This window comes from Chinchilla lanigera, unplaced genomic scaffold (genome assembly GCF_000276665.1).
Source record: "Chinchilla lanigera isolate Chin_1 unplaced genomic scaffold, ChiLan1.0 scaffold00057, whole genome shotgun sequence".
In the NCBI taxonomy this organism is placed as follows: Eukaryota; Metazoa; Chordata; class Mammalia; order Rodentia; family Chinchillidae; genus Chinchilla; species Chinchilla lanigera.
In genome coordinates this window covers 9,512,577-9,538,787 of record NW_004955458.1, presented here as the reverse complement: position 1 = coordinate 9,538,787, position 26,211 = coordinate 9,512,577, and the positions used below count along the sequence as shown (strand labels likewise).

General features: G+C 39.2%; 2 protein-coding genes across 2 annotated transcripts in view; one reads left to right on the top strand and one right to left on the bottom strand.

The window, feature by feature from the left end:
• The first annotated feature begins 310 nt into the window (after positions 1–310).
• On the top strand, positions 311–3,071 carry LOC102016980 (basic leucine zipper and W2 domain-containing protein 1-like). The gene is made up of 2 exons (XM_005397430.1): positions 311–1,128; positions 1,278–3,071. Exons 1-2 carry the CDS (start codon positions 1,117–1,119, stop codon positions 1,614–1,616), a joined length of 351 nt encoding a protein of 116 aa, XP_005397487.1. The 5' UTR covers positions 311–1,116; the 3' UTR covers positions 1,617–3,071.
• Positions 3,072–5,134: 2,063 nt separating this feature from the next.
• Positions 5,135–26,211, bottom strand: part of Usp15 (ubiquitin specific peptidase 15) — a gene marked incomplete at its 5' end in the record, with an annotated part of 93,009 nt that continues 71,932 nt past the window's right edge. The window contains 11 exon segments of the mRNA XM_013520992.1: positions 5,135–7,056; positions 10,513–10,601; positions 14,473–14,576; positions 16,481–16,630; positions 17,228–17,343; positions 17,679–17,749; positions 18,120–18,392; positions 18,569–18,684; positions 19,785–19,976; positions 20,060–20,154; positions 20,244–20,327. Coding sequence (XP_013376446.1) covers positions 6,874–7,056; positions 10,513–10,601; positions 14,473–14,576; positions 16,481–16,630; positions 17,228–17,343; positions 17,679–17,749; positions 18,120–18,392; positions 18,569–18,684; positions 19,785–19,976; positions 20,060–20,154; positions 20,244–20,327 — 1,473 coding nt within the window.

Here is a 26,211-nt window from a genome sequence, read left to right as displayed (position 1 = left end):
TTGTGTCTGGGTGTCCCCCAGAGCCTCACGCAGCCAGGGGCGGGCTTCCGGAGTTTGATTCATGGCCCAGCGCTGGAGTTATGGGTGTGAACACTACACCGCCCTGGGGCGGGCAGTCTGCATGCAATACGGGAGGGACCGGGGCTGCTTGCTGCCCTCACTCCTCCTTTGTGCTCTGGCTGCTTTTGCTGTCTCCCACGCCAGGAACTGTCGCCCTCTGCCATGTGCCACTCTGCCTCGGAGGCGGCTGAGTATGGACTGAAACCTCCACAAACTGTGAGCTAAGTAAACCTTTCCTTCCTTCATTTTGGGTGTCAGGTACTTTTGTCTCAGCAACGAGAGAAAGGTAAGACATAACTTCTCATTTTCCATAATCATGTCAGCCAACTGCTTATTGATCTCTATGTAGATTTCTTACTGTTTTTGTTTCTCTAGAGAAACTTTTAAGACCAAGAAATAGGGCCTGGTATATACTTAATATATTATTCTTGCAGCAGAGCAGACAATATACTATAGTAAGGGATTAGTGGCCAGAAAATGTGATGTTGCCAAAGATGTGTAACTACTTAATACAGGTGACCCTGAAATCCCACAATTGTCACCAGATGTAAATTCACGCACCGAATGGTGTCAGATCCCAGCTCATCGCAGGACCCGTGATGCAGACGGGTCCTGAGACACAGGTTTGAAGAGATCATGAGCGTGGGGCCCTCAGCGAAGATGAGGTGCCACTCCACGAAGGGACAGCGGCCTGCTCCCTCTTCCCTTCCTCAGGCGAGGACTACGCAATCACATGTCCAGCCAGGAAGCGGCCCTCGGCAGAAACCAGCCGTGCCGGCACCCTACCCCCGATTTCCAGGGTTCCGACTGCGAGAAGCGGCTGCTCTGTGAGCGAGCCAGCCCGCGGTGTCTTGCCAGGCAGACCGACCGCCTGGGGCAGGACCCCAAGTGTAAGAACCATAACCCCTTGCACTTGGAGTATTATGTTTAACTCAAATGACTTCAGTGATCACTGAGGCCAGTCGGGGCAAGATGGGGTCCGCTTCTGCCCCAAGACGGAAAAGGTTCTTAACGTATGAACCGTGCTAAGTAGTGTTAAAACGCCTTTTCTGAGCAATGGTAGAACAGGTGAGTTTATAGCCGATTCTGCCTCTACAGCCACGCACGCCGTCCTCACGGGACACCGGCACCATTTCACGGGTGCAAAGCCCAATGCAGGGAAACGAGTGCTGCCACACGCTGACTACCTGCTTCTTTCCGCTTTGCTTGAGATTCAGGTATCTCTTAAGAAGAACGGAACGCAGCAAAAGCCAACCGTCAGGCCAGCATTTGAAAGCCAGAGCGACGGGAAAGTGAGGGTCGACCCTTCCTGGTTTGAAGACTGGATTACTCAAGGCCTCACTAACACGGACACTGGGCCGGAAGCAGTAGCCCAGTTTCTTGACGCTCCCGGAGCAAAGCTTGACGCTGATACGCAGGACTATACCTGGACTTCCCGGCGGCTGGCGCAAGGCCGGGCACGCGTGTGCGCAGATGTCTGCGCGTGCCGTACAAGAGGACCCAGAACCCACGCAAGCCTCTGCTCGGGCACTACAATACCTAGAGAAAGGTTCTGAAGATGAAATAAAAAGCTGCCTCTTTTACAGGGCTTTTCAGAGAGGAACAAGCCGGCTCTTTTCCCAGTGTTCAGCAACACCTGCTGTAAAGCCTTTACATCACGGACGATACCAAACACCCACGGGCAACGACGGCTACGCTTGATCTACGATGTAACAGATATCTGGTGCGACAGGGGGTATGCGTTTTATAAACTGATTAAAAGCCTCACCAGGGTTACTCGTATTTCAGGAGGCTTTCAGGAATGTTAACAATTAAAATATTTATATATATTATTAACAATTTCCCCACCTTTTTTCTGAGAACAATTCTAAAATAATTTAAATTTACTAGTCCTCAGTAAATGCTCAGATCTCTGATAATCTACCATAAAACAATCAGAGAAAGAAGATAACCCTTTGTGATTTTATTAGGAAATTCAGGGACTGAACGAGGACTTGGAGGTCTTGGGCTTCCTGGGGAAATGAGTTAAATGGGCATATTTGGGTGAACTCTAGAAATTTAAAAAATTGTCTGCTAGATGTAACAGACGGTACTCACTAGAAAGAAAATTAAACGCTTTCACTCCTTAAGGAATAATTCAGTGCCGAAGAGAGCAGGCACACACGCAAGGCTGCACAGCAGAACACTTTAATGAGTCTGAATTACCTGCCACTCAGCAAACCTACAAATCAGCGAACAGAGGACTAACCCCGGAATGTGTGTTACCTAGAATATTCCTTTTCGAAAATACTGTAAAGCATTTTTATGAGATTTGTATTTGATGTATTACAAAGCTTAGCAATTCTGAAGGATTTTAACCGAGAATGATAAAACACGTGGTGGTTAGGATTTAAAGCAGCAGTTTAGGAAATGGTAACAATTTTGTCATTACTAAGAAGAATACAAAAATACACATTATGGGAAAGACTGTTTGTACTTATTGTTTTATGTATTTGGATTTAACTACACCTAGCAACAAACTTTAGTGAAGGTCACAGTAAATGAAATTTTTTTTATATAGCACAAGCTCCTGATATGAGGGAAAAATTAGCAAAATTTGTACTCAATATTTGACCTTGTGCATATAGAAAATGGATAGTCCTGTTTTCACAGCATTTCCATTTAAAAGAACAACTGCTAAAGCAATGCCTGAGTTTGTAGTAGCTTTGCAACTCAGATTTGCTATATACTTGTAGGGGGAAAAAAAGATAGTTAAACCCATTTGACTGACACTCTGCTTTTTTGAGACTCCAGTCCAAAATATGACCATTCTTACCCTCCTTGAATGCTGTTCACCTCTGGATACCTTTAATAAACTAGTATTCTTTTTTTCTCACCACCCTGACAAGCCCCAGACTCCCACGGCAGAGCTGAAGAACGACCAGACCACGGCAGGATGGAGGGCAAATGCTTCCAATGCACGTATTTACCAAACATAAATTCTTCTCGGTCTTTTTGAGGCAGGGTTTCTCTACACCAGTTCAGCCTGGCCTTGAACTCATTTTGTAGCCCAGGCTGGCCTCAAACTCGCAGTAATCCTTCTGCCTCAGCCTCCTGAGTGCTGGGATTACAGGTGTGCACCACACATCCAGCACTCTAAAACTGATTTTTGCCCATTTAAAAATGCTCTACCCCCTCATTACTGAAAATATGGACTTAATCTTCCCAATTCTGATACTTTGAAACCTATTCCATGTAACTTGTAAATATTTCCATACAGCTAACTCAGTTTTCTCCCTTAGCTCATTTTAAGTGAGAATTTTATTATTTGAGTTGTAAGAAAATTCTTTTACTTGATATATAGCAAATATAAATTAAAAACATAAAACACACAGACATTGAATTAGGATGTTTCAAACCTAGAATGCATATAAAAATCATTACCTGTATTTCTCACTACAAAAATCTGACAATGAAATAATATATAATACACATTTAAAACTGCAGATGTAAGCAAAAAATCTGTAAGTATACAAATATACTCACCTTTTTTCTTTCTATCCTTTGGCCAAATGACACTTAAAAGAATTGTTCAAGAGTATCAATGTATTTTAAGAAAAGATCTTTTAAAATTCCTCATATTAACTTATTCAAAGATTAAAAATTTTATTCCACTGTAAAGTAAAACACATGACAAAGATTTCCACTATTCTTGACTTTGGAAATGGTTTCTCCTTTCCACGCTGCTCTTAGGAGATGTTAGATTACTCCTGGTTCCTTCCCTGGTCATACACACAAGGATTCTCCACTTCACCTTTATAAATGAACTGACGAAGATGCGTGCATCTGTACCGCACCACCATGGAGATCAAAAGTATGCTAAGGAGCAGGACTGGAAACAGGCAGCAGTGAAATGCAGTCTGCAGAGAGCTTAAAAGAAGTAAAACTGACAAAAAATTAACCTTTTACTTATTACGACTGGTGTCAAACAGTGTCAGCGATAAAACTCCTTCTCGGGTAGAAAAGTCTTCCCCATCTGCCTTTGGTGTGCTATTTTCTCTTATCATCTCTTGGCTAATTTCTTGTAAGGTACCCTTACCTTCATGAAATTAATTCATGAAAAAGTACTGTTCTTACACTGTATTCTGGTACTTTATAATTTTGTGTCCACAGCAATATTTTATGTGTGGCTTTATATTCAGTTGTCAGACAAGTAAGGGTACACAGGGAACTGCTAAAAGCACGGATTATAGGAGAAAGCAAAATATTCAAATAAAGCACCAAGCTGCAGCTTTTATATGGAGATTAATTAAAACTAAATTACAAGTTAAGAAAAAACAAGTCCTGAAACTTGGGGTATCACTTAGACTGAAGAAATCAGTACTGAGTATACCATACAGTTTGTAACACTCTTCTGCATAAAACGATCTCCATCTGAACGTTCAACACCTTATGAGGCACACACTAACATAGAGTAGTACGCATCTGAGTACAGAGCACTGTCCTGGCTCTACAACAGAGGAGCAGTGTAAGCTTGGGGCTACTGCTTGAACGATCTGTATCTCGATTCCTCCGTATGAAGCGTGAGGACGATGACTGCTCCTGTCGCACAGCTGTTGTGCTATTAAATGAAATAATGCATAGAAACACTTTAATATAGTGCCTGGTCCACGGTAACGGCTCAGTAACTGCTAGCTATTATTGCTAACATTGTTACACAGATCAAGAAACAAACTAGTAAAGATTATATTCATACTACTGTATTACATGTTATTTACCTTTAACTAAACTATTATCCTTTTGAACTATTTTTAAAATTTACTTTTGCATTTAAAAAGGTATTTGAGTTGGACAGACTTATTGCTGTATTTCCAAGCTCTATAAGGTATTTGGTAGAGACATAAATATTTCATGAATGAATGTTTAAGTTAAAAATCAACCTTAAAACATGTCCTTAATAGTTGGATTCACTTTGCTCTGACACGCTTCCCTTTTTAGTATTAACTATATTATAATTAAACAGCATAGTATAGCCATCTATCCACAAAATAGGGATTTTTTCCCAAAGATTCAGAGTAAGAAATAAAAGACTAAATAAGGCCTTGAATAGCTTTATTGAAATCTGTATAAATAAACATGCACATTTCAAATGTAAACTCAAGTGAACCCAAGTGCGACAAAATTTTAACCTCTGTCATGCAGGAGGTTAGTTTACATTAAAAAAAAAAAAAAAGAAAAGAAAAAAGAAAAAACCCAAAGCAGCTTTTAAAATACCAGGATGAAAATTCAGCTTTAATATCAAGGCATAAAGCACGATCAACACACCTCCTTTATCCTGGTCAAATGCATTTTCTCTTTTTACTTTTAAATGCTAACATAAATAAATAATTTACCAAAATGTGCACTCACAGAGTGAACTTTTATTTACAATACACAATTTATAATCTATTGTATTTGATTAGTTCAAGTGAAGAACATTAGATTTTTGCTTTAGTAACAATGGGACACAAAGCAATTTCTCAGGTAGTCGATATGTGAAATGTGCCCCAGCGTTTAGATTTTCTATTAAAGGCAGTATTGTACGCCAATCCACAATACAGTCTTTCAACTAGATCAAAGGGAAAAAAAAGCAGCAAATGAAAATGCTTCAAATGTTCACACATATATTTGGCATCCTGGATCCTTGAATGTGGTGAACTAATATTAATTTCAAGGTTTGTTTGCTTTATATACTGTACAGGTTCTGACTCTGGAACATGCAAATGCCATTTCTTTTATAACAAGTTACCTTCTGAGAAAAGCTGTAAGGCTATGGTGAATTCCATCAGGAACACACGAAGAAAGTTAACAGACCTACCTTTATAGCCAATCGCTGATTAATGATTTAAAGGCTAGTATATGGAAAACAACTCTCATCTAAGCTTGATGCAGTTATCACTATGGTACAGAAAAATACTGAGTCTGTCCTTATATTACAATAATTAGGAGAGCTAAATGTTGTCAAATTGGGGTAGAGAAATGGGGTAGAGAAAAACGGAGCAAAAATTTTAATTTTGGACCAACACCACATTAAAGATATGCATGTTAAAGCAAAACAAACTGAATGTCTAAAGGAAAGATCCCCCCGCTAGTAAAAAATACTCACACGTAACTGAAAAATGACTAGATGGAGTGTGAAATCTAGAACCTGTTTCCATAGTGGCAGTAAGATGAATAGAGTATTCTAGATTTTTAATGATACTACAGAAGGAACTACTTTTTCAAGATTATTTCACGTATCATAATTTGGGTCTTTAACTGGCCTGTACCGGTTACTAGAGATGGATCTGAACATCTGGTTTTCCACAAACACGACTGCAGCACCTGCGCCTCACTGACACTGCAGGTAAGTATCGTAGTATCACACGGCGGCCTGATGCACATGAGCTAGGCTATCCAGAAGTTCTGCAATGGTTTTCTTGCCGGAGTATTAGAGCAAAATAAATGACCAACGTCCACAAATTTAACATCTGTCATCAATTAACTCACATCCAAAAAATTAAAGAAAACATAATTCATCAAAACAGCAGCAAACTTAAAAGGGATTTATTTGTGATTTCCTATATATATTTAGCTTGTAAATACAAGACTGTAAATGTATTAAGAGACAATTTCTGTTAAAGTTTTCATTGTGTTTCACTTCAAGTACTGCACAAGTTAAAATCTGATAAAAGATTTACATTCGGTTATCTGAAACTCTCCATCTCAGACTTTTGTTTTAATGTGGTGGGTAACTTCATTTTCATGGACACCACCAACAAGAAAGTCTCTCTCTTATGGCTTCTAGGACTTTCGTTAATTAGTGTGCATACAGTTTTCGTTTTCTATATCATTGTCATTATCATTGCTATCTTCATCGCTTTCTAGTGGGATGCCTGTGGCAGCTGAAGCACCTTTAGTTTCTCGGTCAAGAGGAAAAAAGCCAGTTCCACTGAAAGTGTCTTGTCTCTGATAGAAGAGCACGTACGCTGCTTTGGACTGCCAAAACAAACAGAATGTTAAAACACTCATGATTCTTAACGCTTACACTAAATAGATCAAGCATCTTTAGCTGGCAACCAATTCTGATGGCAGGGCATACATCAAGCAGGAAAACCACATACGGTGTAGTCAAATGGATGTCATTAAAATTGACTGACTAAAAGGTAATCTTTATATACAAAGGGAGAGTGGTCGCTGGAATTAAAATATCTTATCCTCTACGTTACCTGAGCGAAGAAATAAAGCAGTGAACCTAGGTTAACCGAGTTGGTATAACATGAAATAAACTTTATGCCTCTCTCCCTTTTGTCTAAGGAAAGGAGAGCATCTGCCTCATAGCAGCTTCACCCTGTGTCAGGCCTACCTTTTCCTGCTGTATGGACAGTGCTCTCTGTCACACGTCACTCTATCTTTTTTGGAGGAGGCAGTGCTAAGTGTCTTCAAGCACTGTGTATCTTTAACGAGTCCTTCTCTGCTCGCCGTTTCTTTGACGTTAAATACAATCTCCCCCATCACAAGCCCTCCGCTGTTCCACTTCCTCTCCCTCAGCGCGGGCGGAGTCCGCACCAGTGACTCCCTCTTATGCATCCTACTCAATTCCGTGTCCTCCGACTTCGGCCCAAACCATTCTCATCAAATGGCTTTCACTGAAGTCAGTGACCTAATACAAAACCTGAACGGGTGCCTTTTTAAGTTCTTTCGGTCCGTTTTTCTGTCTCACTACTTTTCTGTAACACCAGCTCCCAGATCTGCCATTCTCTCCTCAGGTTCCCAGAGACTTCTGTGCGCTCCCTGCATCCCGACCTTGCCAAACACTATGCTGCCCTCAGCCTCCCTCTCCCATGCCCCCACTAGGTGCCTCCCTCATGCCCATGGCTCCAACGGCTACTTGAGGCCGACTGACGCCAGTCCTCCTAGCGCTACTACTGAAGGAGAGGTCTACCACACAGCGGTCACCCAGGCGGCTCAAACGCCAACAGCACATCCTCTCAAACAGGAACCATCCTCAACTTCTCTTTCTCTGCATCTCTCTTTCTATATTTAAATCGTTACTAATTCTCAGTGAGTAGCTCAGGTTCGTTGCCCCTTTGTCTATTACTATCACTGATTTAATTGCTTAAACTACGGCGATAACTCCATCTTACTCAGTCTCAACTCGATCTCCCTTAGTGGTCTCCAAGAGATGTTAGGATACACTGCACTGCCTAACCGTCATCTAATGTCTCTCACAGGCTTTAAGAAAACACTCAGACAACTAAGATTTCAATTCTGTTTATCTGAACACTAAATTTACCTCCAGCCTAATTCCCCACACCTCATATCCTTACCAAGAGGTTCTCCTTCCAGTCATAACAAAACGTTTGCTGTTTCCCTAAAATGTCACACGCGTCACGCTCCTTGCTTTTGTGGGCAGTGCCTTTGCTGAGAACACATCTGCCCATACTGTTTAAGTTAGCGTTATCTGTACTAGCGACTCACGCCTAATGGCAATCCTACTACAAGGACTCCGCTGCCCTGGACTTCTTTCCTTAGACCCAAAGTCTGCATTGAGACAGTAGTTCCCTTCCTATGGGGCCAGAGAGAGCTCCTTCATGGACCTTATCATATTACAATTACTAATGTGTCTGTCTCTAGACAGTAAGCCTCTAGAGATTAGAGCTATCTTTAATTCTGTTTAGAATCGATAATAGTTCATTCTAAACAGGGTTAAAGTTTATAAACACACATCCACACAGCTTACTTATCTCTATTCAAATAATTGTTGATTCAATAATCATCACTGTTAAAATGTATGCTAACATCTACTTCACACACTTTATATTAATAAGGTAAGTTATTTGAAGGCAGGACTGCGGCAATGGTTAAAGAAGCTGGAGGAAGGACTCCGGGCAATTTTAGGGTGTTTTGATCGGAAGACTAAAGACAAGACTACAACTGCAAAGGAGGAGACAAAAGAAACAAATTCAAACAAATTGGAAATGTTAACAGGTATATACACCTTTTAAAACAGTGAGGGGCTGGGGATACAGCTCAGCGGCACAAATGCCTGCCTGGCAAGTACAAGGTCCTGAGTTCGATTCCCAGTACCAAAAAAACCCAACAAACCAAAAACAGTGTAGTGTTCAAGTAGTTTGTCAGGAGGAGAAAAACGGCAGAATATGTATGTATGTGTGTACGCATGTACGTGTGCACGCACAGTCACGCACCACATAATGACACTGTTAGTAACAAACAGCATGTATGACAGTTGCCCTACAGAATTATAATACAGCTGCGATGTACAGTAGTAGGCAGTGTCATCTAGGTTTGTGTAAGTATGTTCTACTCTGTCTGCATAAGAGATCATGTATATGCATGCCTACACACATGGTACAGGAGGGGAAGGAGAAGAAAGGAAAAACAAGGCAAAATTATTTAAGATCTATTCATGCAATGAAAGATTAAAGCTATGACAGTAATTAGCTCAGAAATTAATCTGCTTTTATAAGCTGAAGACTTTAAAGCATGAGAAACTAAAAAGCTAGTCTCTGCCTCAAGGAAATCTATAATTTCATCTGTGAAAGCACAGGACACATCATTCTTTGTACTAGTGTAACCAGTGGGTAAAGGCTGTAGAGATGCAAAATTTACATTAAAACAAAAGCTTTATCAATTTTCAGCTTTCTTTTTATTTTTTATTTATTTTTATTTTTTTAATTTTTTTTTGGTTTTTCTCCGGTACCGGGAACCGAACTCACGACCTTGCGCTTGCCAGGCGGACGCTTTTGCCGTTGAGCTAAATCCCCAGCCCCTTCAGCTTTCTTTTTAGAACACACTACAATCACCTGCCATCTAAAAAGATGTTCTCTGATGTGTAGCACAACCAAGGTACATGATAAATGATGTATTTATTTGATTTATAAAAAGATTTTTCTACTCATCAGAAAATATCAAAGCAAGTTAATCTTAAAAATTTTGTATTATTTTAGTTATGCTATTTTATTTGCCTGTCGTAAGAATTAAAAATCACATGTAGGTCAAGGCCCTCAACCCCCTGCCCCGCCATGTTAGCATTCTGGCTTTCAAGTAGTTAATGTCTCTAGTTTCAAGAAGAAAATGCATTTGCATTAGAAACTACTCATAATGAAAAGGACCAAAAATTTTTTCCACTGCAATTTGTGCTTCTTAGTAGGCAAATTGTAAAGATAAATCTCCACTTATAGGACAATTTTATGTTTTTTAAAATCAAAGCAATTATCTTAGATACTAGAATAAAGATTATATGCTCCATGAGTCTCTTATTAATTCACTCTGTGCAAGTGTTTTCTGGGGATTGAACCCAAGGCCTCGTGCATGCAAACATACTCTGTACTATGGAGCTACAGCAACTGTATCACTTCCCTTTTGTTAATTTATAATCATACCTTAAAACATTTGGTCCCATGATTTTTGAGAGATACAAGGTCCACTTACCACAATTTGGTCTTCAGATGCAGTGGACACACTACTGTCATCAAAATAGTACCATTTTCCGTCATCTTTATTTTTTGCAAAAGCAGTATCTATGGAAAAAATAATATTACTTCTGTGACAAAAATGCATGACTTTCTGGGAAAATCCTTTTATTTGCCTACATAAGGAGTAACTATTAAAATTACATGATGATCATTTACAGGAGGCCTCATTATTATACATTTGACTAATTAAAGGTTTTTAGAGTAATTTTCTAATATCTAGATAGCTACGATATTTTTCATTAAGGATGAATCTTACGATTTTTTTCCATCTCAAGGAAAACCAGAACAGATTTGTTATTTTTAAAATTCATAGAATAGTAACACCAGTGATGACTAATTGTAAGTAACATTTATGTAGTGGTTATGGTGTATCAGGCAGGGTGGTATGCACTTTACATGTATCATCTCGTAAAGAAAGGATTATCATTATTCTTATTCTCACTTTAGAAATGGAAAATTAAAGCTTCAAAAAAAGACGAATTTGTTCAAGGCAGTATAACTGTTATGCAGCAGAGTTAGGATTTAAACACATGTCTATGTTTGACCCAGAGTTTGTAATTTTAAGTACTGATTAAATTTTCTGTAGTATTTTCTTTTCTGACAACTCTACTTGTTATTTTTTTTTAATGGTACCACAAAGTGAACACAGGACCTAAGCGCTTCACCAGCCCGTTTTACTTTGAGACAGGGTCTTGCTGAATTGCTAGGCCACCGTCAAACCTGTGATCCTCCTGCTTGAGGTGTGTGCCAATGTGTCCAGACGATAGTCTGTAATTTTGGGTAATATTTTTAAACACCAGAATCTCAGTCTTTAACATAGTTGTAATTATATATTTAATACATATATGAAATATAGAAATATTATACTTATATATATGTAATTCTCATTTCAAAACAAAAACTTGTTTCAGAAATTAAGAAACTGAGATGGCTAGGGAAACACACTTTCTATTAAATTACCTGACCGGGTGATACTCACAGAAAAATAAAATTACTTTAAAAATAGGTTAAGTATGAATTTACGACTGCTCTTCTTCCTTTGGTGAAGCTCCCTCAGTGGTCAAAAGGTAACTTAAATGAAAAACCAGATGATCAGCCAGCCAACCAACCAACCAACCAAAAAACGACAATGACTTAAAGAAATTTACCATTCTACCTGCTGCTAGTTTCACCTCTCCAACAGTCAACCGAGGAAGGAAAAACTAGAAAAAAGGAGCAAGGGTCAAAGGAAAAAAGCTAGGTGGCAGCAGCGATGAAGAAAGCTTTTAGATTCCACGTGTGGGACAATCACTGTCTGGTTTTCTGTCACCGAAATTAGTAACCTCAGGCCGCCGGAACAGTGCAGTGCTTAGAAGTCCTTTGGGGCTAGCAAAATGTCAACGAACATGGCTGGGCTCGTTGACTGAAAATCAGCCTATACAGGAAGTTAAGGAAATAGCAGTGGGCCGAGAGCTTCCTTTGAGCATGCCCTCCCGTTTGCTCCCCTTCCAACTACCTAGGACCTGTGCTCAACGGCCCTCCGCACGCTGGGTGGTCTCGTCCTCCACCTGTCTCAGATCAGCAGCTGTGCAGTGAAGCCTGCTGCGAGGGGTGGGCTCAGCAATCTGACGGAGATCCCCGCGGATGCTGCCATTACGAAACACCCTCAGACGGAGTGAAAAGACAAGGTCTAACAATGTGATGCACAAGAGACCAATCCAACCAAAGAGTGTTTGCTAATTCAATGATATCAAAAGAAAACTAATGTAGCAATTATATTAAAGATAAAAAGGCAAAAAAAATGAATGTTAAATCCCATGGGAAGAAATGACACAGAAGGAAGAAGAACCACTGTAAACATAAACACCATGAATTATGCGAAACAGCAACTAATGAAACTACCAGGAGAAACATAAATCGACACTTAACAGAAGTCTTGAGAAATTCCTCCCAGAGCAAACAAAACATAACCCCACACAGCAATGCTCCGAATACAACCGATAAACTTAAACTGCTTGAGACCTACGGAACTTTGCGTCCAAATGGGGAAAGCTGAAGAAACACACTACGCGTGAGGCCACCTCAGAAGGGTCAAACTCTCGAAGATTAATATAACACAGATCAGGCTTCCAAATGCTAAGGCAAATTAAGCATACACTGGTAGTATAAAAAGCCCGTGTATCCAAAAACTAAGTATATGATTAAATAACAAGGATATGATTAAAAAACTCTGGGCTACTTATGAAATTATAAAGGAAACAAAAATACACAGAACAGGAAAGATAATGACATTGTTACATTCCAAAATTCACGAGCTAGAACTGAAGCAGGACTTACTGGGAGATTTATAGTTCTAGTCACAGCCTTCAAAATAATAATAATAATAATAATAATAATAATAATAATAATAATGATAAAAATAAAACAGTGGAAAGCAAAGAGCTAAACATTCAACCCAAGAAGTTAAGACAACACAGGGCTGAGATGTAACTCAGCGGCACAGCACCTGCCTGGCAAGCACAAGGTCCTGAGTTCAATTTCTGGTACCAAAAAACCAAAACAACAACAACATAAAACAAGAATAACATAGTAAAATTGAAATCACAGGAAGAAAAATGTAATGAAGGTAAAGAGAAAAATGAAGTCTGAGGGAATAAATACAGTAAGAAACAACAAAATGAAAAGCTACTTTTTTGAAGATTACTAAGATGAACTTCCTAGAGACTGATAAAAAAGAATGCAAAAGGAAAACAATATAGTATAAGATTATTTTGTCCTCAAATGAACTCGAAAACTTGGATGGAATGAATACATTTTTGAAAAATAGAAAATGTCAAAATACCCACAAAAGGAAAAAGAATACTGAATAGACCAGTACACATAACATAGACAGAAGCTCTGACAGTAGTAGAGTCCAGATAGTGACAGGTGAGTTCCAGCAGGCTTTCAAGAATACTTAAACCCTGGATTGTACTTGCTATTTCAGGAAGTAGAAAGAAAGCAAAGCACCCAGCTTATTTTCTGGCTATAATCTTGATTCCAAAGTGAAATAACAATAGTATAAAAAATTAAAAGGATCACTTTACTTTGAATGAAATGTAACAATCTTTATTAGTTAATGAAATAAAAAACTACAAGGGGCTGGGGATTTAGCTTAGCGGCAAAGCGCCTGCCTGGCAAGCGCAAGGTCGTGAGTTCAGTTCCCGGTACCGGAGAAAAACCAAAAACCAAAAACAAACAAACAAACAAAACTACAACAAGATAAGCTACATCCTAGGAATGTAAACACAGGGGCACAGGAAGTCTGTGAAGTGTACAACGCAAACTATTCCAGTCAACCCAGAGAGCAATCTGGCAGCACTCAGACTAAACCTGACGACCTCACTTCTAGGTACACAGCTCCAAGAAATCCTCACACATCAGACCATAAAACAATGGTGTTCATCAGTCTTATGCAGGTGGAATAGTAAAGGCAATCTGGATGTCCACCATGAGGTGAAGGCAGAGAAAAACAAGGTAGAGGTAAAGCATGACCAGCAAGGAGCAACAAACTAAACAGACACAAAGTAAAAGAACACCTAAGTGTCCAGAGAAAAAAGATCCACTGACTCGGTATAGAAGCACACAGTGATGTAAATGAACAAACACGCATGGTTTACACAAGCACACGCGCGAACACGCTAGAGCAGGAGAGGAGGAAGAAACAGAGGGTCAGGGACCCCAAAGGGGTCAAAGGTGCTTCTTCCCGCGCCTTCAGCTAAGGAATATGCCTAACAGAAACAGGCTCAAAAGCTGATGTACTCACTAACCAGTACTGGACAGCTCTTACAGGCAAGATGCCTCTGGCATTTTAGAAATAATAACTATTTTAAGGGGAAAAAAGTCTACCGTTAGTCAAGTACTATGATTTGGGTTAAAAGGTAAACTGTCAACTTACAGTGTCCTCCTCCCATCCCTCCGTAGTGGTTGGAAACAGCAATCAAGTTATAGCGGCAGGGACCTGCATTTGGATTAATTAGGAATTCTGACATATCCAAGTCACTGTTTAAAAAAGAAGACAAGTAAATTTTATATTTTTCCTAAATGCAATCTTAAAAGATGCCATGAATTCTACTCCCTCTGCCGGTGTTGATACTCACTGTGTCACTGAAGAAATTATCAAGAGCCAAATAACTTACAAAACGTATCGTGCATGTACCTTTGACATTTGAATGCTTTGGTAGAATTTGTTAGGGGTCGAGAATTTAAAACTGCTTCAGTGCAGCTGTGATTCAAATGAGTATTTGCATGCAAATACATTTACCTTTCATTACACAAGGAAAAACAATTATTAGCATTTACTATCTGAGGCCCATGGATTCTGTTTATTTTAAAGTAATTTCCAGGGAAGCTTTACATAAGGAAAAATAAAAGGATAGTGAAAAATAACTCTTAGAACTTTTTAAGGATTTAAACATATTAAAGCCCAATTTCCTCCAAGATTTTCCCGGTTTTGAGAACCTTTATGCAGAGATGGGAAACATCTTCTGACTGTTCACAACTGATTGTGTGTGGGATGCAACCGTCCTGTAAACAGATCAGTATTATTTCTAGTTACTGGTCACCCCTGCCACCCCGCAATACTGAGGATTCAGCTCAGGACCTTCACACTAAACTGCATCCCCAGCCCTTTCTTTAAAAATAAGTTTCTTTGAGATAAGGTCCCCCTATGTTACTAAGTTGCCCAGGTTGCGCTCAAGTTTGCAATTTTCCTGCCTCAGCTTCCCAAAGTGCTGGGATATCAGGTGTGCGCCATCACGCCCTGTAGAGACACATTTAAAATTTGAAATTATTACTGCTTTTTAGTTAGCCAAATGTAAGAACAATGAGTGTGTGGGCGCTGAGGGACATTCCTGCAGTCCTAACACTCGGGTAGGCTAAGGCAGGAGGGTCATGAGTTAGACCCCAGCTTGGGCCATTTAGCGACTCAGCGAGACAAGGTAAAGAGTGCTGGGCACACAGCGCAGTGCGAAGGCCCTGGGTTCAATCCTCAGCACCAAAGGAAAACGAAGATCGAATGTCTTTAACGGAGTCTATCTTTCTTGTACTTACATTATCAAAATGCTATGTTCTTGGAAATTTTAACGGCTCACAGTGTTGTCAAAGAGAAAATAAGGCCTTCCATTTCTCGCCCAGTAACTGGAATGAGCAACCCAACGACTATTTTATTTATCTAACTTCGTTTGTTTTATTTTGCTAAGTTTCCCAGGCTGGGCTTGACCTTGTGATCCTTCTGGCTTAGCCTGCCCGAGTGTTGGCCACAGTTGTAAGTATATGCGATCGTGTCTGGTTCTAATAAGTATTTTCAATTTTGCATCATCTATATCCTTCCAATCACCTTATGTGCACACGTCTGTCTTCAGTTTTTGTCCACTTACAGTTTCAAGTAAATTTTGGTGCATAAATATGGTAAAAAAACAAAAAGAATACTGTTACATGCTCTTTTTGCACGGAGACAGTACTAAATTCCTGTTGAAAAATACCGTGTGAGGAGGTTCCTCCTGTTACATGACTGAGTGAAAGAGAACACAATGCCACCTACTGTTTCCGGAATTCTCAACTGTGTTCAGTGAAAGCTAACAAGCACGGGACTACAGACATGCTGTCTCTAGGTATCTAGGTACCTTTTACAAATATGACGTCATACCACCCAATAAAAAACTGAGGACAACGCAAATCAGGATGATTTATTTCATTACAGTGTCATCCTTCTGAACAATTCCATTATTCTAATTTTGTATTGTTTTATTCCTTTTTAGAAAAAACACATTAGGAATAACAACTACTCAAACTCAAAAACTGAAATTCAATCCAGTGATACCTAGTATTTCTTAAGATACAACAAAAAACATAAAGTAAGTTTGAAAAAGGGTGCTCAAAGTTCATTAACTGCAATTTAAACTTACTTGATAGGAAAATCAACTAAAGTATCCAACTTGTCTCTCATGTATCGACTGTAAGAAAATCGTTTGAGATGTACCACGAGTACTGGAGGGAGGGACCATAAATCCAATTTCTTTGTGGCTTGCTGATGTTCTTTACAATTTGGACAATACCTACACACAGAAAGAAATAGTCAAAGCTTGACAGAGTACAAACAACAACCAACTTCCATTCACAAAAGCAGCAACCAAAAAAAAACCCAACCCAATACTTCGGGAAATGCTGTATCTTTTTCAGTAATTACTGTACACCGCCTGAAAGCAATTCTTGCTATTTTTACTTTCAGTACCTTTCCCAAAGAACTTCTAACCATTATAAATTACTACAAAAAAATACTGAAAGAAATGATGAGGGCTACATTATTTATTTACATTTCAGTACGGTAAAAAGACACAGGTGTATCACGTGTGTGTGGAGACACAGGTATTAAAAAATCTCAACACTTCCTGGCTCCAATGGAATGGCACTGCAAAATGTTTTACTATATTTTTCCTAAAAAGCTCCTCTGAAATGGTTGTGCAGCTAAAAATTCCTATGAGACATAATTATTAATAGTAAAATGGCTATTAGGGAAATTACAGCAATGAGATGAAAGCTTAACACTGTAATAATCTAAAGGTACTCTCACTACTCTTAATATAACTTCAGGAAATGCTGATTTAAAGTACTAGGAAAATAATTCGAAACAATTATTTAATTTTGCTTCTTACCAGGGATCTTCAGCACCTAGCTTTTCTTTTGTTGTAAAAAGTTCGATGCAATCTTTTAATTTCACAAAAGGTTTTTTAGGAGGTTTATATTCCACACTTTCATGTTTTTCAAAATCCTAAAGAGAAGTATTTCTTGAGTTAAGAGAACAAATGAAACAAAACTCATTTTAGTGATACCATCTGACTATGAATAATAATGAAAACTCCTAAATTTTCTCAAAAGACTCATAAAGCTTATATAAGCTGAGATTTATACAACACTTCTTTGTAACTCCTAAATAAACTTACACGGCTAACAACATGTAAACAGGAAAAAAAAGTTCATGATCCATCTTTTTACTGGCAAAATAAACATATCTGATAGAAGCAAAACAATAACAAAAACAATGATCAACTTTCCTAATCAAACTAAATCAATAAAAGGTAAAGAAGTCTTTAAGTGATGACTTACTTCAGCAGCATTTTCATCAAAGTATCTTTTTTTCAACTCAGGATCCCAATCCAAAGCAAGAAAAGATCTTTCTAAGGTGGAAAACACATTTTTTTTTCTTTAAAATTTAGTATGTCTTAGTGTTAAAATTAATGTATTTTACTGTTAGGATTTATACCAGAATAAACAAGAAGTAATCTAAGTCATTAGAGCATACAGTCATTTCCTAGCCACTGAAATAATCTGAGAGTTAAAAAAAATATATAGAGTGCCTAATAAGCTTGAAATGCAATCTCACTTCAATAAACACTGATATGTGTTTTAGTCCATTTGGATATTAAGACTTAAAATTTTAGACAAATATATTGATGGCATTTTTTATGATAAAGCTGAATTCCATGGATTTCATTTAAAAACTGAATACACATGGCTCAAGTTCAAGCCATTTTCACAAATACTTACCATCTAGCCTAAGCTGCCTGTCATCAAATCTTATATGCCTGACATCATCTTTGATGTAGTTGATGTCAGTACTGCCTAAATTGTTGAACTGGAATGTAAACAGTCGTTTCTTGTGTCCCGTGAGTTGACCTTTACAAGTTTCCTCCGTGCACAATCCATTCTCAGAATCATTATCTCCCCCAACCGAATCTTCAGACTGGCTGTTCTCATTTTCCGAGGGAAGTTCTTGATCCTGGCTGGATTCATCGTCTGGTTCGTCCGTTTCCATTTCACCTAATTTTACAGAGTAGAGATTTTAAATAAACTCAGCATTACACTTACAATTCATTATTATTACATTTCCCAGGTGTGCAGGTATTTTTTCATGCCATACTCTCCATCATCTTAACTTTTTCTCTGCGGCGCTAATCTCACTGAAATGCTTCTGCAATTGAACAGGGAAGTCTTACTTGGTGAGCCTTCTTCATGGATGCCATTTGGGCCATTTCCATTAATATTTTGGTCCTTACAGCAGTGTAGGGATCCTTCAGTTTCCTCAGTTTCAGTAGATATTTTGACGTATCGGCTTAAAGAAGAAATCAAACAAGTTCAGCACTACAAACTAACGTTTAAAAACAAAATGTTCCACTTTGTCAATGAAACACAACTCTTTTGATGCAGTAACAGGGGTCCGTTAGTAGATTCAAAACTAAATTCAAGTTTATGATATAGCACCATACGTACAACTCACTAGTAACTTGCGTTTTGTTTCTCTATATACAGAGATTTCTTCTAAACTTTTACATCTTTTGTAAAAAGTTTGCTGCAAATAATTTCTCAATTAAAAAACTTTTAAAGAAGTCCCTCATTTATGTATTACTTCTAAAAACTTTTTTGTATTTGTAGAACGTGCTTAAAAATTTTTTTTGTTGATGCTGGCGATGAAACACAGACGTATACTGTGATCTTTATGCACACGTCGTGGTCTGTAAGAAATAACACTAAACACATCCGCTACAAAAATGAAAAGGGAAGAAATGGTACTTTTTTTTTTGGTTTTTCTCCGGTACCGGGAACCGAACTCACGACCTTGCGCTTGCCAGGCAGGCGCTTTTGCCGCTGAGCTAAATCCCCAGCCCCTAAGAAATGGTACTTATGATTACCTTACAATTCCACTGAAGGATTTTAGGAAGGCAAAAAAAGCAGGATAGTTTACTAATCCATCATGAAAGTTCATCCTTTTAAATAACTAGTGAGCTCCTAGATTGGGAGTGTACATAGAGCACAGAGTGTAGTTATGATAAATTCCTATTCCCTCTCAACTGGAAACTTTTGGTACAAAACAGCTAAGAGACTACATGTGTCCTGGGTTCGATATCACCTCAGTAATGTGTTTTATATGACCTGTAACACGGATTAAACTATAATCTAATGCTTATGCCTTCTTCTTCTTTCCGAATGGTGCTGAGGATGAAACCCAGGCCTTCACACATGCTAGGAATGTGCTCTGCCACTGAGCTATATCCTTAACTCTAGAGCCTGACTGTTAAAAGTGCTACTTGTCTAAACAAAGCTGTGATAATACAGACTTGTTTTAGTAACAGTCTGGTAGTGTCCTGCATGTTTACTTTTATTTTGTCTTTTATTCTCCTGTTTATTGTTAACAGTGGAATCATCCGCACTTACCACATTCTCAAAAGGAGGAGATTGTAAAGTTTATCTTCTGTATTGTTTCGTGGCACAGCCATGAGAAAAGGTTGCCCAAAAAGTGAAGACCCAGTATGGTGGGTGTAACTTGAGTGTCTAAATTTTTCTCTTAAGCAAACAGGAATAATCACATGCTCTGTATCTTCTGTCCTATTGATATTAATTTCAAACCTACAAGGAAAAAATTGACTATGAATTCCCAGAATTTTGTTATCTTTTTCTCAATAAGTTTGCACGATAAATTTTATACTTACACATAAATATCATCTCGTTCCATAATACTACTAAGGTTTTCATCCACACCGAATATTCTGTGAAATCTATGATTGTATATATCAGTAACTATCATCTAAAAGGAAACAAAGTGCTGTTAAGCTGGTTTTACAGCACAGAAAACTAAACGTCAATTTATATGCTTCAACCCCAGAAACATCTTACCTTATCTGCAGGTACTCCTGATAAACCAGACAATGCTGTACAAAGATCTAGTATATTTCCAATTTTGGGGACAACCACTTTGTACTAAAAAACAAAAAAATTGTAATGATTTTATTACCATGGACAAAACTGGGTGGATGGGAAGGACCTCCCTCGGCTCAGAACATCTGCCTCCAAGCTCGCTACACCCTGGTAAGTGTCCAGGGGGGTGACACTGCCTAGCTTTATGGCTCCCTGCTCAATTCGAACACCTCTACTTGTAGCCAACTTCCTAGACCTTGTCACTAGAGAAAACTGCCTCATTTCCGCTGATACCTTAAACTCCAACAAGGTTAGCTTCTAGCCATTACTTTTGGCTTCCCCTGGAAACACATTCTTATTTATTCTGGGCTCACGTTGAGATTTCTAGTCCTTCTGACCTTCGATTTCGCCCTGCTGCTTTCATAATTTCCACCCAGATCCACTTCTTCTATACAACTGCAAACCCTTTAACGTCTTTGTCACTGAGTTCTACTTTAGCTGACCCTTTTCACAGCGCTCCGGTATGCTGGAGAAAACCTCCCAACTTCAGGGGCTGGGGTGCTGCCGTCTGTAGTGCCCAGTCCCAACTGGTCTTCCCGCATCACTCCGGAGCAACTCTGTGAACCACTTATCTGCTTCCATCCTTCCCTCAATTACTTTAAATCACCACTTCCTCATCTATTACTTCTCCCTTCACTATTACAAGAACACGCATACTGCCAAAAAACAGAAGCCACTCGGGGAAAACTCTCAGGTTCTAGTGCTGTTAGTCACTTACTTGAATCAACACAAGTTGTTTCTTTCTGTCTGCCTCAACACATGGGAAGACAGACTGGCTCTCATTCCAAGCTAACTCTAGCATCTCTGCTCCGACTCGGTCTTCTGCTCTTTCTGAAACCTACATCAGCAATTCCCCTTTCTTCCATGTCACCCTAACCCGTGTGCAGGAGCATTTGCATTTGTATGTCTTTCAAAAAGGGAAAAACACAAACACTGAAGAAAAGAGGTAAGTGGGAAATAGGGAGGAGTTAAAATGCTGCCCTAAATTAGAAATCCCACTGTATTTTAATAGACGTGCAACTGGTTTCATTTGTGACTAGTTTATCTTAGTTCACTGAAAAGTAAGATTTGTGTTATCATTTGTCTCTTTTTTGTAAGAATATTTTTGGTTTATACCTTGTACTAACTACTTTGAAGAACAATACACAGTATAGTAGCTACTGTTATTTTCTGATTACCTGATTTTGAAATTTTGTTTTTCATAAAAACCAAAACAGAACAAAGGAATCCTTCATTGCTTTTCCTTTAATAATTCCCTTTATCATCCTCTCTCCTCTGCTTATCAGTAATTTTGTTAAGACCGTCTACACTGTTTATTATAACTTTCCGGCTTCCCATTTAATTCTCAACTCACTTTCTGGCTTGTCTTCAACCGTGTGTTCATTCTACTTCCAAGGTTACCAACATTTATGCATCTCAATCTTTATCAGTCCTGATTTTCTGTATTATGACTGCTGACAATGTGATTCTTTAAAAATGTTTCTTTATACTACTACTACTTAGTTCTTTTCTACTGGTATAATAATATGATTTTTGAAGCTGTCCTATATTACTCTTCATTTTATTCTCTTTTTTTTGGATACAGGATCTTGCGGTGTTGCCCCACCTGGCCTTGAACTTGCAATCCTCGTGACCTAGCGTCCGGAGAAGCTGGGATTACAGGCACATGGTGCCGTGCCCGGCTACTAGTCCTATTTTACATTAGCAAACTTCTGCACTTCTAGAGATGAACCCCAGGGCCTTGCGCAGGGTAAGCAAATATTTCCAAATGAGATACATCCATAGTCCTGCACTTCAGAGTTTTGCCCCTGACCCTCTTCTCAATCCTATGTACTCTTCTTAGACTAGATCACAACTGTGATATACCCCACAGAGAGGAAAGGACAAAAATCCCCGTCATCTCATTAGGCGCAGAAGACTTTGATAAAACCCAACACCCATTCATGATGAACATCCTGAAGAAAACAGGTGCAGAAGGACCTTCTCTCAATGTGATGAGAGCCATCTATGACAAACCTACTGCCAACATCACATTAAATGGGGGGAAGCCGAAAGCCTCCCCACTAAAGTCAGGAACAACACAAGGATGTCCATTTTCTCCACTCCTGTTCAATCCAGCATACAAAATGTGGGCCAGAGCAATCTGGCAAGAGAAAGAAATAAAGAGATATGCATAGAAAAGAAAGAAGTCAAATTATCATTAATTGCAGATTACATGTTTCTCTACATAGGAAGATCCAAAAAACTGTACCAGATAACTCCTAAATTAATACACAAATTCAGTATCATGGCAGGATACAAAATCAACACACAAAAATCAGCGGTGTTTCCATACACCAATAATGAATGCACTGAGAAATTAGGAAATACCATTTGCAATAGAATTGAGGAACATTACTTAGAAATTAACCTAACCAACTAAGTGAAAGACCTCAATGAGAAAAACCACCATACTGTGAAAAAGGAGGTTGAAGAAACATCAGAAAACGGGAAGATATCCCCTGTTCCTGGATAAGCAGAATGAATACTGTCAAAAGCCACACTTCTGAAAGTGAGATGCAGATTTAAAATAGTCCCATCAAAATGCCATCTGTATTCCTCATAAAACTAAAAAAACCCTAAAACTCATACTGAAACACAAGGGAACTGGGTTAGCACGAGCAATCCTGGGCAACGAGAGCAATGCAGAGGCATCACAGTCCCAGACAGGTTATCTTACAACGTTACAATGTAAAAACAGCGCAGTATGGACACAAAAGACATGTGGATCGATGGAACAGAACAGAGGAGGCACACACAATCGTAGACACATTTAGCTATCTCCTCTGAGACAAAGGGGCAAAAACATGCTGATGAAAGACTCTTTAGTAAATGGTGCCAGGAAAACTAGCTCTACACACGTAGAGGACCGAATCTGGACCCATATCCCTCATCATGTACCAAAATGAAATAAAAATGGATCAAAGATTTAAAAATCGAAAAAGAAACACAACCCACCGAAAGACAATATAGGTAAAACTCCTGATGCTATAAACATAGGCAAGGAATTTCTAAATAGCATCGCAGCTGCACAAGAAATAGCACCTGAACAAACAATTGGGAATCAAACCAAATGAAAAAGCTGCACAGAAAAGGAAACAACTAATAGAGTGAAGAGACAACCTACAGAATGGAGAAAAAATTTGCCAGCTGTTCCTTACATAAAGGACTAGTATCTAGGTATATAAAGAACTCAAAATAATTAGATGACCCTCCAAAAAGACCGAATTAAAAAATGGACAAGTGAAATGAACAAACACGTCTCAGAAGTACGAATGGCCAATAAATACATAAAAATGTCCAACATTTTGGCCATTCAAGAAATGCAAATTAAAATGACACTAAGATCCCACCTTACTTCAGAAAGAGTAACTATATTAAGAAATCAAATAACAATAAATGCTGACAAAGCTGTGTGAAGAAGGACTCCTTCTACACTGTTGGTAGGAATGTACACTACTACAACCACTATGGAAATCAGTATGGAGATCCCTCAAAAAACTAAAAATAGAAATTCTACTAGACCCAGCTCTTCCCCTTAGGTTTTTGCATGAAAGAGTTAAAGACATCATATTACAGTGACAGATGCCTACCCACATTTACAGTAGCACTCAGAGCTAACTTTTGGAAGTGACCTGTAAGTTCATCAACAGATGAACAGATAAAATGTGGCACTTATACATAATGAAGGATTAACCTGAGTCATCTGTAGGAAAATGAATGTACTTTGTGACTGTAATGTTAAGTTAAACGAACAGCGACAGAAGCTTAAATATAGCGTGGTTTCTCAAATAAGGAGAAAATATAAACAAAGAACAAAATAAAAGATACTAGGAAACAGTGAGATAGGTCTTTTACAAAAGGGAAGGGGGGCCGGGATATAGCTCAGTAGCACAGCACCTGCCTGGCAAGCGCAAGGTGCTAAGTTTGACTCTTAGTACCCCCCAAAAAAAACGCGGGGAGGGTGGCACCAAGAGATGACAGGAGTGGGGAAGGAAACGGGACCAGAAAAAGAATTAAAAAAACAGAAGGAGATGATCTTCTGCAAATGGGAAGGGGACCAGGAGGCAGGAGGAGCAGGGAGGGAGGAGAGCGGTAGGGACATGAAGCGAAGTCAGATGCGTACAGTGCCAGCCCGCATGAAGCACGCAGTCTTTATGTACTATAAGTGCGCACCAATGAAAACAAAATCTTAATAAGAACAATTTTGGCTAGTTCTGGATCAGAGCGCTTGGTGTGCTAGTGTAATTATTAATTATAGCTCCTTTCATTTTCAAGAGATTTCTGATCAGATGAAAAAATCACAGGGTCACCCCAGGCTTCGGTGAGCGCGTGCTTCTGAAGCAGGGCCACGGTCTTCACAGAGCTCACTTCCTAACTCCAAGCTCAAGTACAGCTGTCCTTCCCCGGCCAGGCACAGGCCCCCGCTGACAATAATCGCTTTGCAGGGTGCGTCCAGGAGCCATCGCCAGCGTGCAGGCTGCCCCCTGTGAGGCCCTTCAGGGTCCTAGCCCAGTCCTTCTCACGCACCATGAGAACCTTTTTGAGAACACAGACTAGACTAGAGACACCTTCGTATTTCCACCACTTGGCACAGTACCCCCGACATACAAACATGTTCAGTACTGGTAACTAATACGCTTCTGTAACTTACATCAACTGCAACGATGGGCAAACTCACCAAGTAGGCTACGTCAGCTGACTTTCTGTCCTTGTCAGCTGGTTAAACTACAGCATTATGAGGATATCATTTTGTACTTAAGTTGTTACTGGTTCTGTGTGGGGAAAAAATCCAATTTTCCTGGGCTAATCATGGCTCTAACTTCCACAAATTTATATCCTTGGTCATCAAGTGAGGAAATAAATAAATCAATGAAATCTGTACTGCTGGAGAAATGATTTAAAGGCCAAATTACAAAGGAACATTAAGCATATAACTTATGGGCTAATGTGTAACTCGAACGCAACTTATCAGTACACAATACAGACTGTTCATATTACTGACATGGAAACGTAGTGTCTTTAACAAGTTTGCTGTGCAGAAATACAGCATCTACATTTGGTTTCTGTTGCAATATTTTCTGACACGTATTTGCTCATTTTTCTATACTCTCTTACTCCGCTGGCATTTATCTGGACAACTCCAAATTGCAGAAGTAACAGCGAAGTTTAGCACTGATGTCATCTCCCCCACTGATAAGAACACACAAGCGAGTATCAAAGGGTGTAGTTCTAAAATGTGAACAGATACTCTCTCCTGGTGAGTGAAAAACCTTTTTGAATTGGTCATGCTGACAGGTCAGGTGAAGTACTCAGCACTACCAAAGAGAAGGCAGAGATTCCAGAAGTTCATGAAGGACACACACAAGAAGTAGGGAACAACAGCAAGAACAAGTACAACCACCACCCAAAGAACAATGCATGGTTTTTCTCAGCCAGGCTTTATTAAAGTAAAAAGCCATTTTCAAGAACGCCTCGTATGTTCCCATTAGCCAACCCAAACACTTTCCTGTATGAGTAGGACAGTAATTGTATTCAAAGCATAATCTGGGGCTGGGGATTTAGCTCAGCGGCAAAAGCTCCTGCCTGGCAAGAGCAAGGTCGTGAGTTCGGTTCCCGGTACTGGAGAAAAACAAAAAAAAAAAAAAAAATCAAAGCATAATCTTCACATAGTTTCATGGCTGTTACACATAAACAAACAATTTGGCTGCAACCCTAAGCTAAGGATTTTTTTTTTTGGTTTTTCTCCGGTACCGGGAACTGAACTCATGACCTTGCGCTTGCCAGGCAGGCGCTTTTGCCGCTGAGCTAAATCCCCAGCCCCCCCTAAGCTAAGGATTTATAGAAA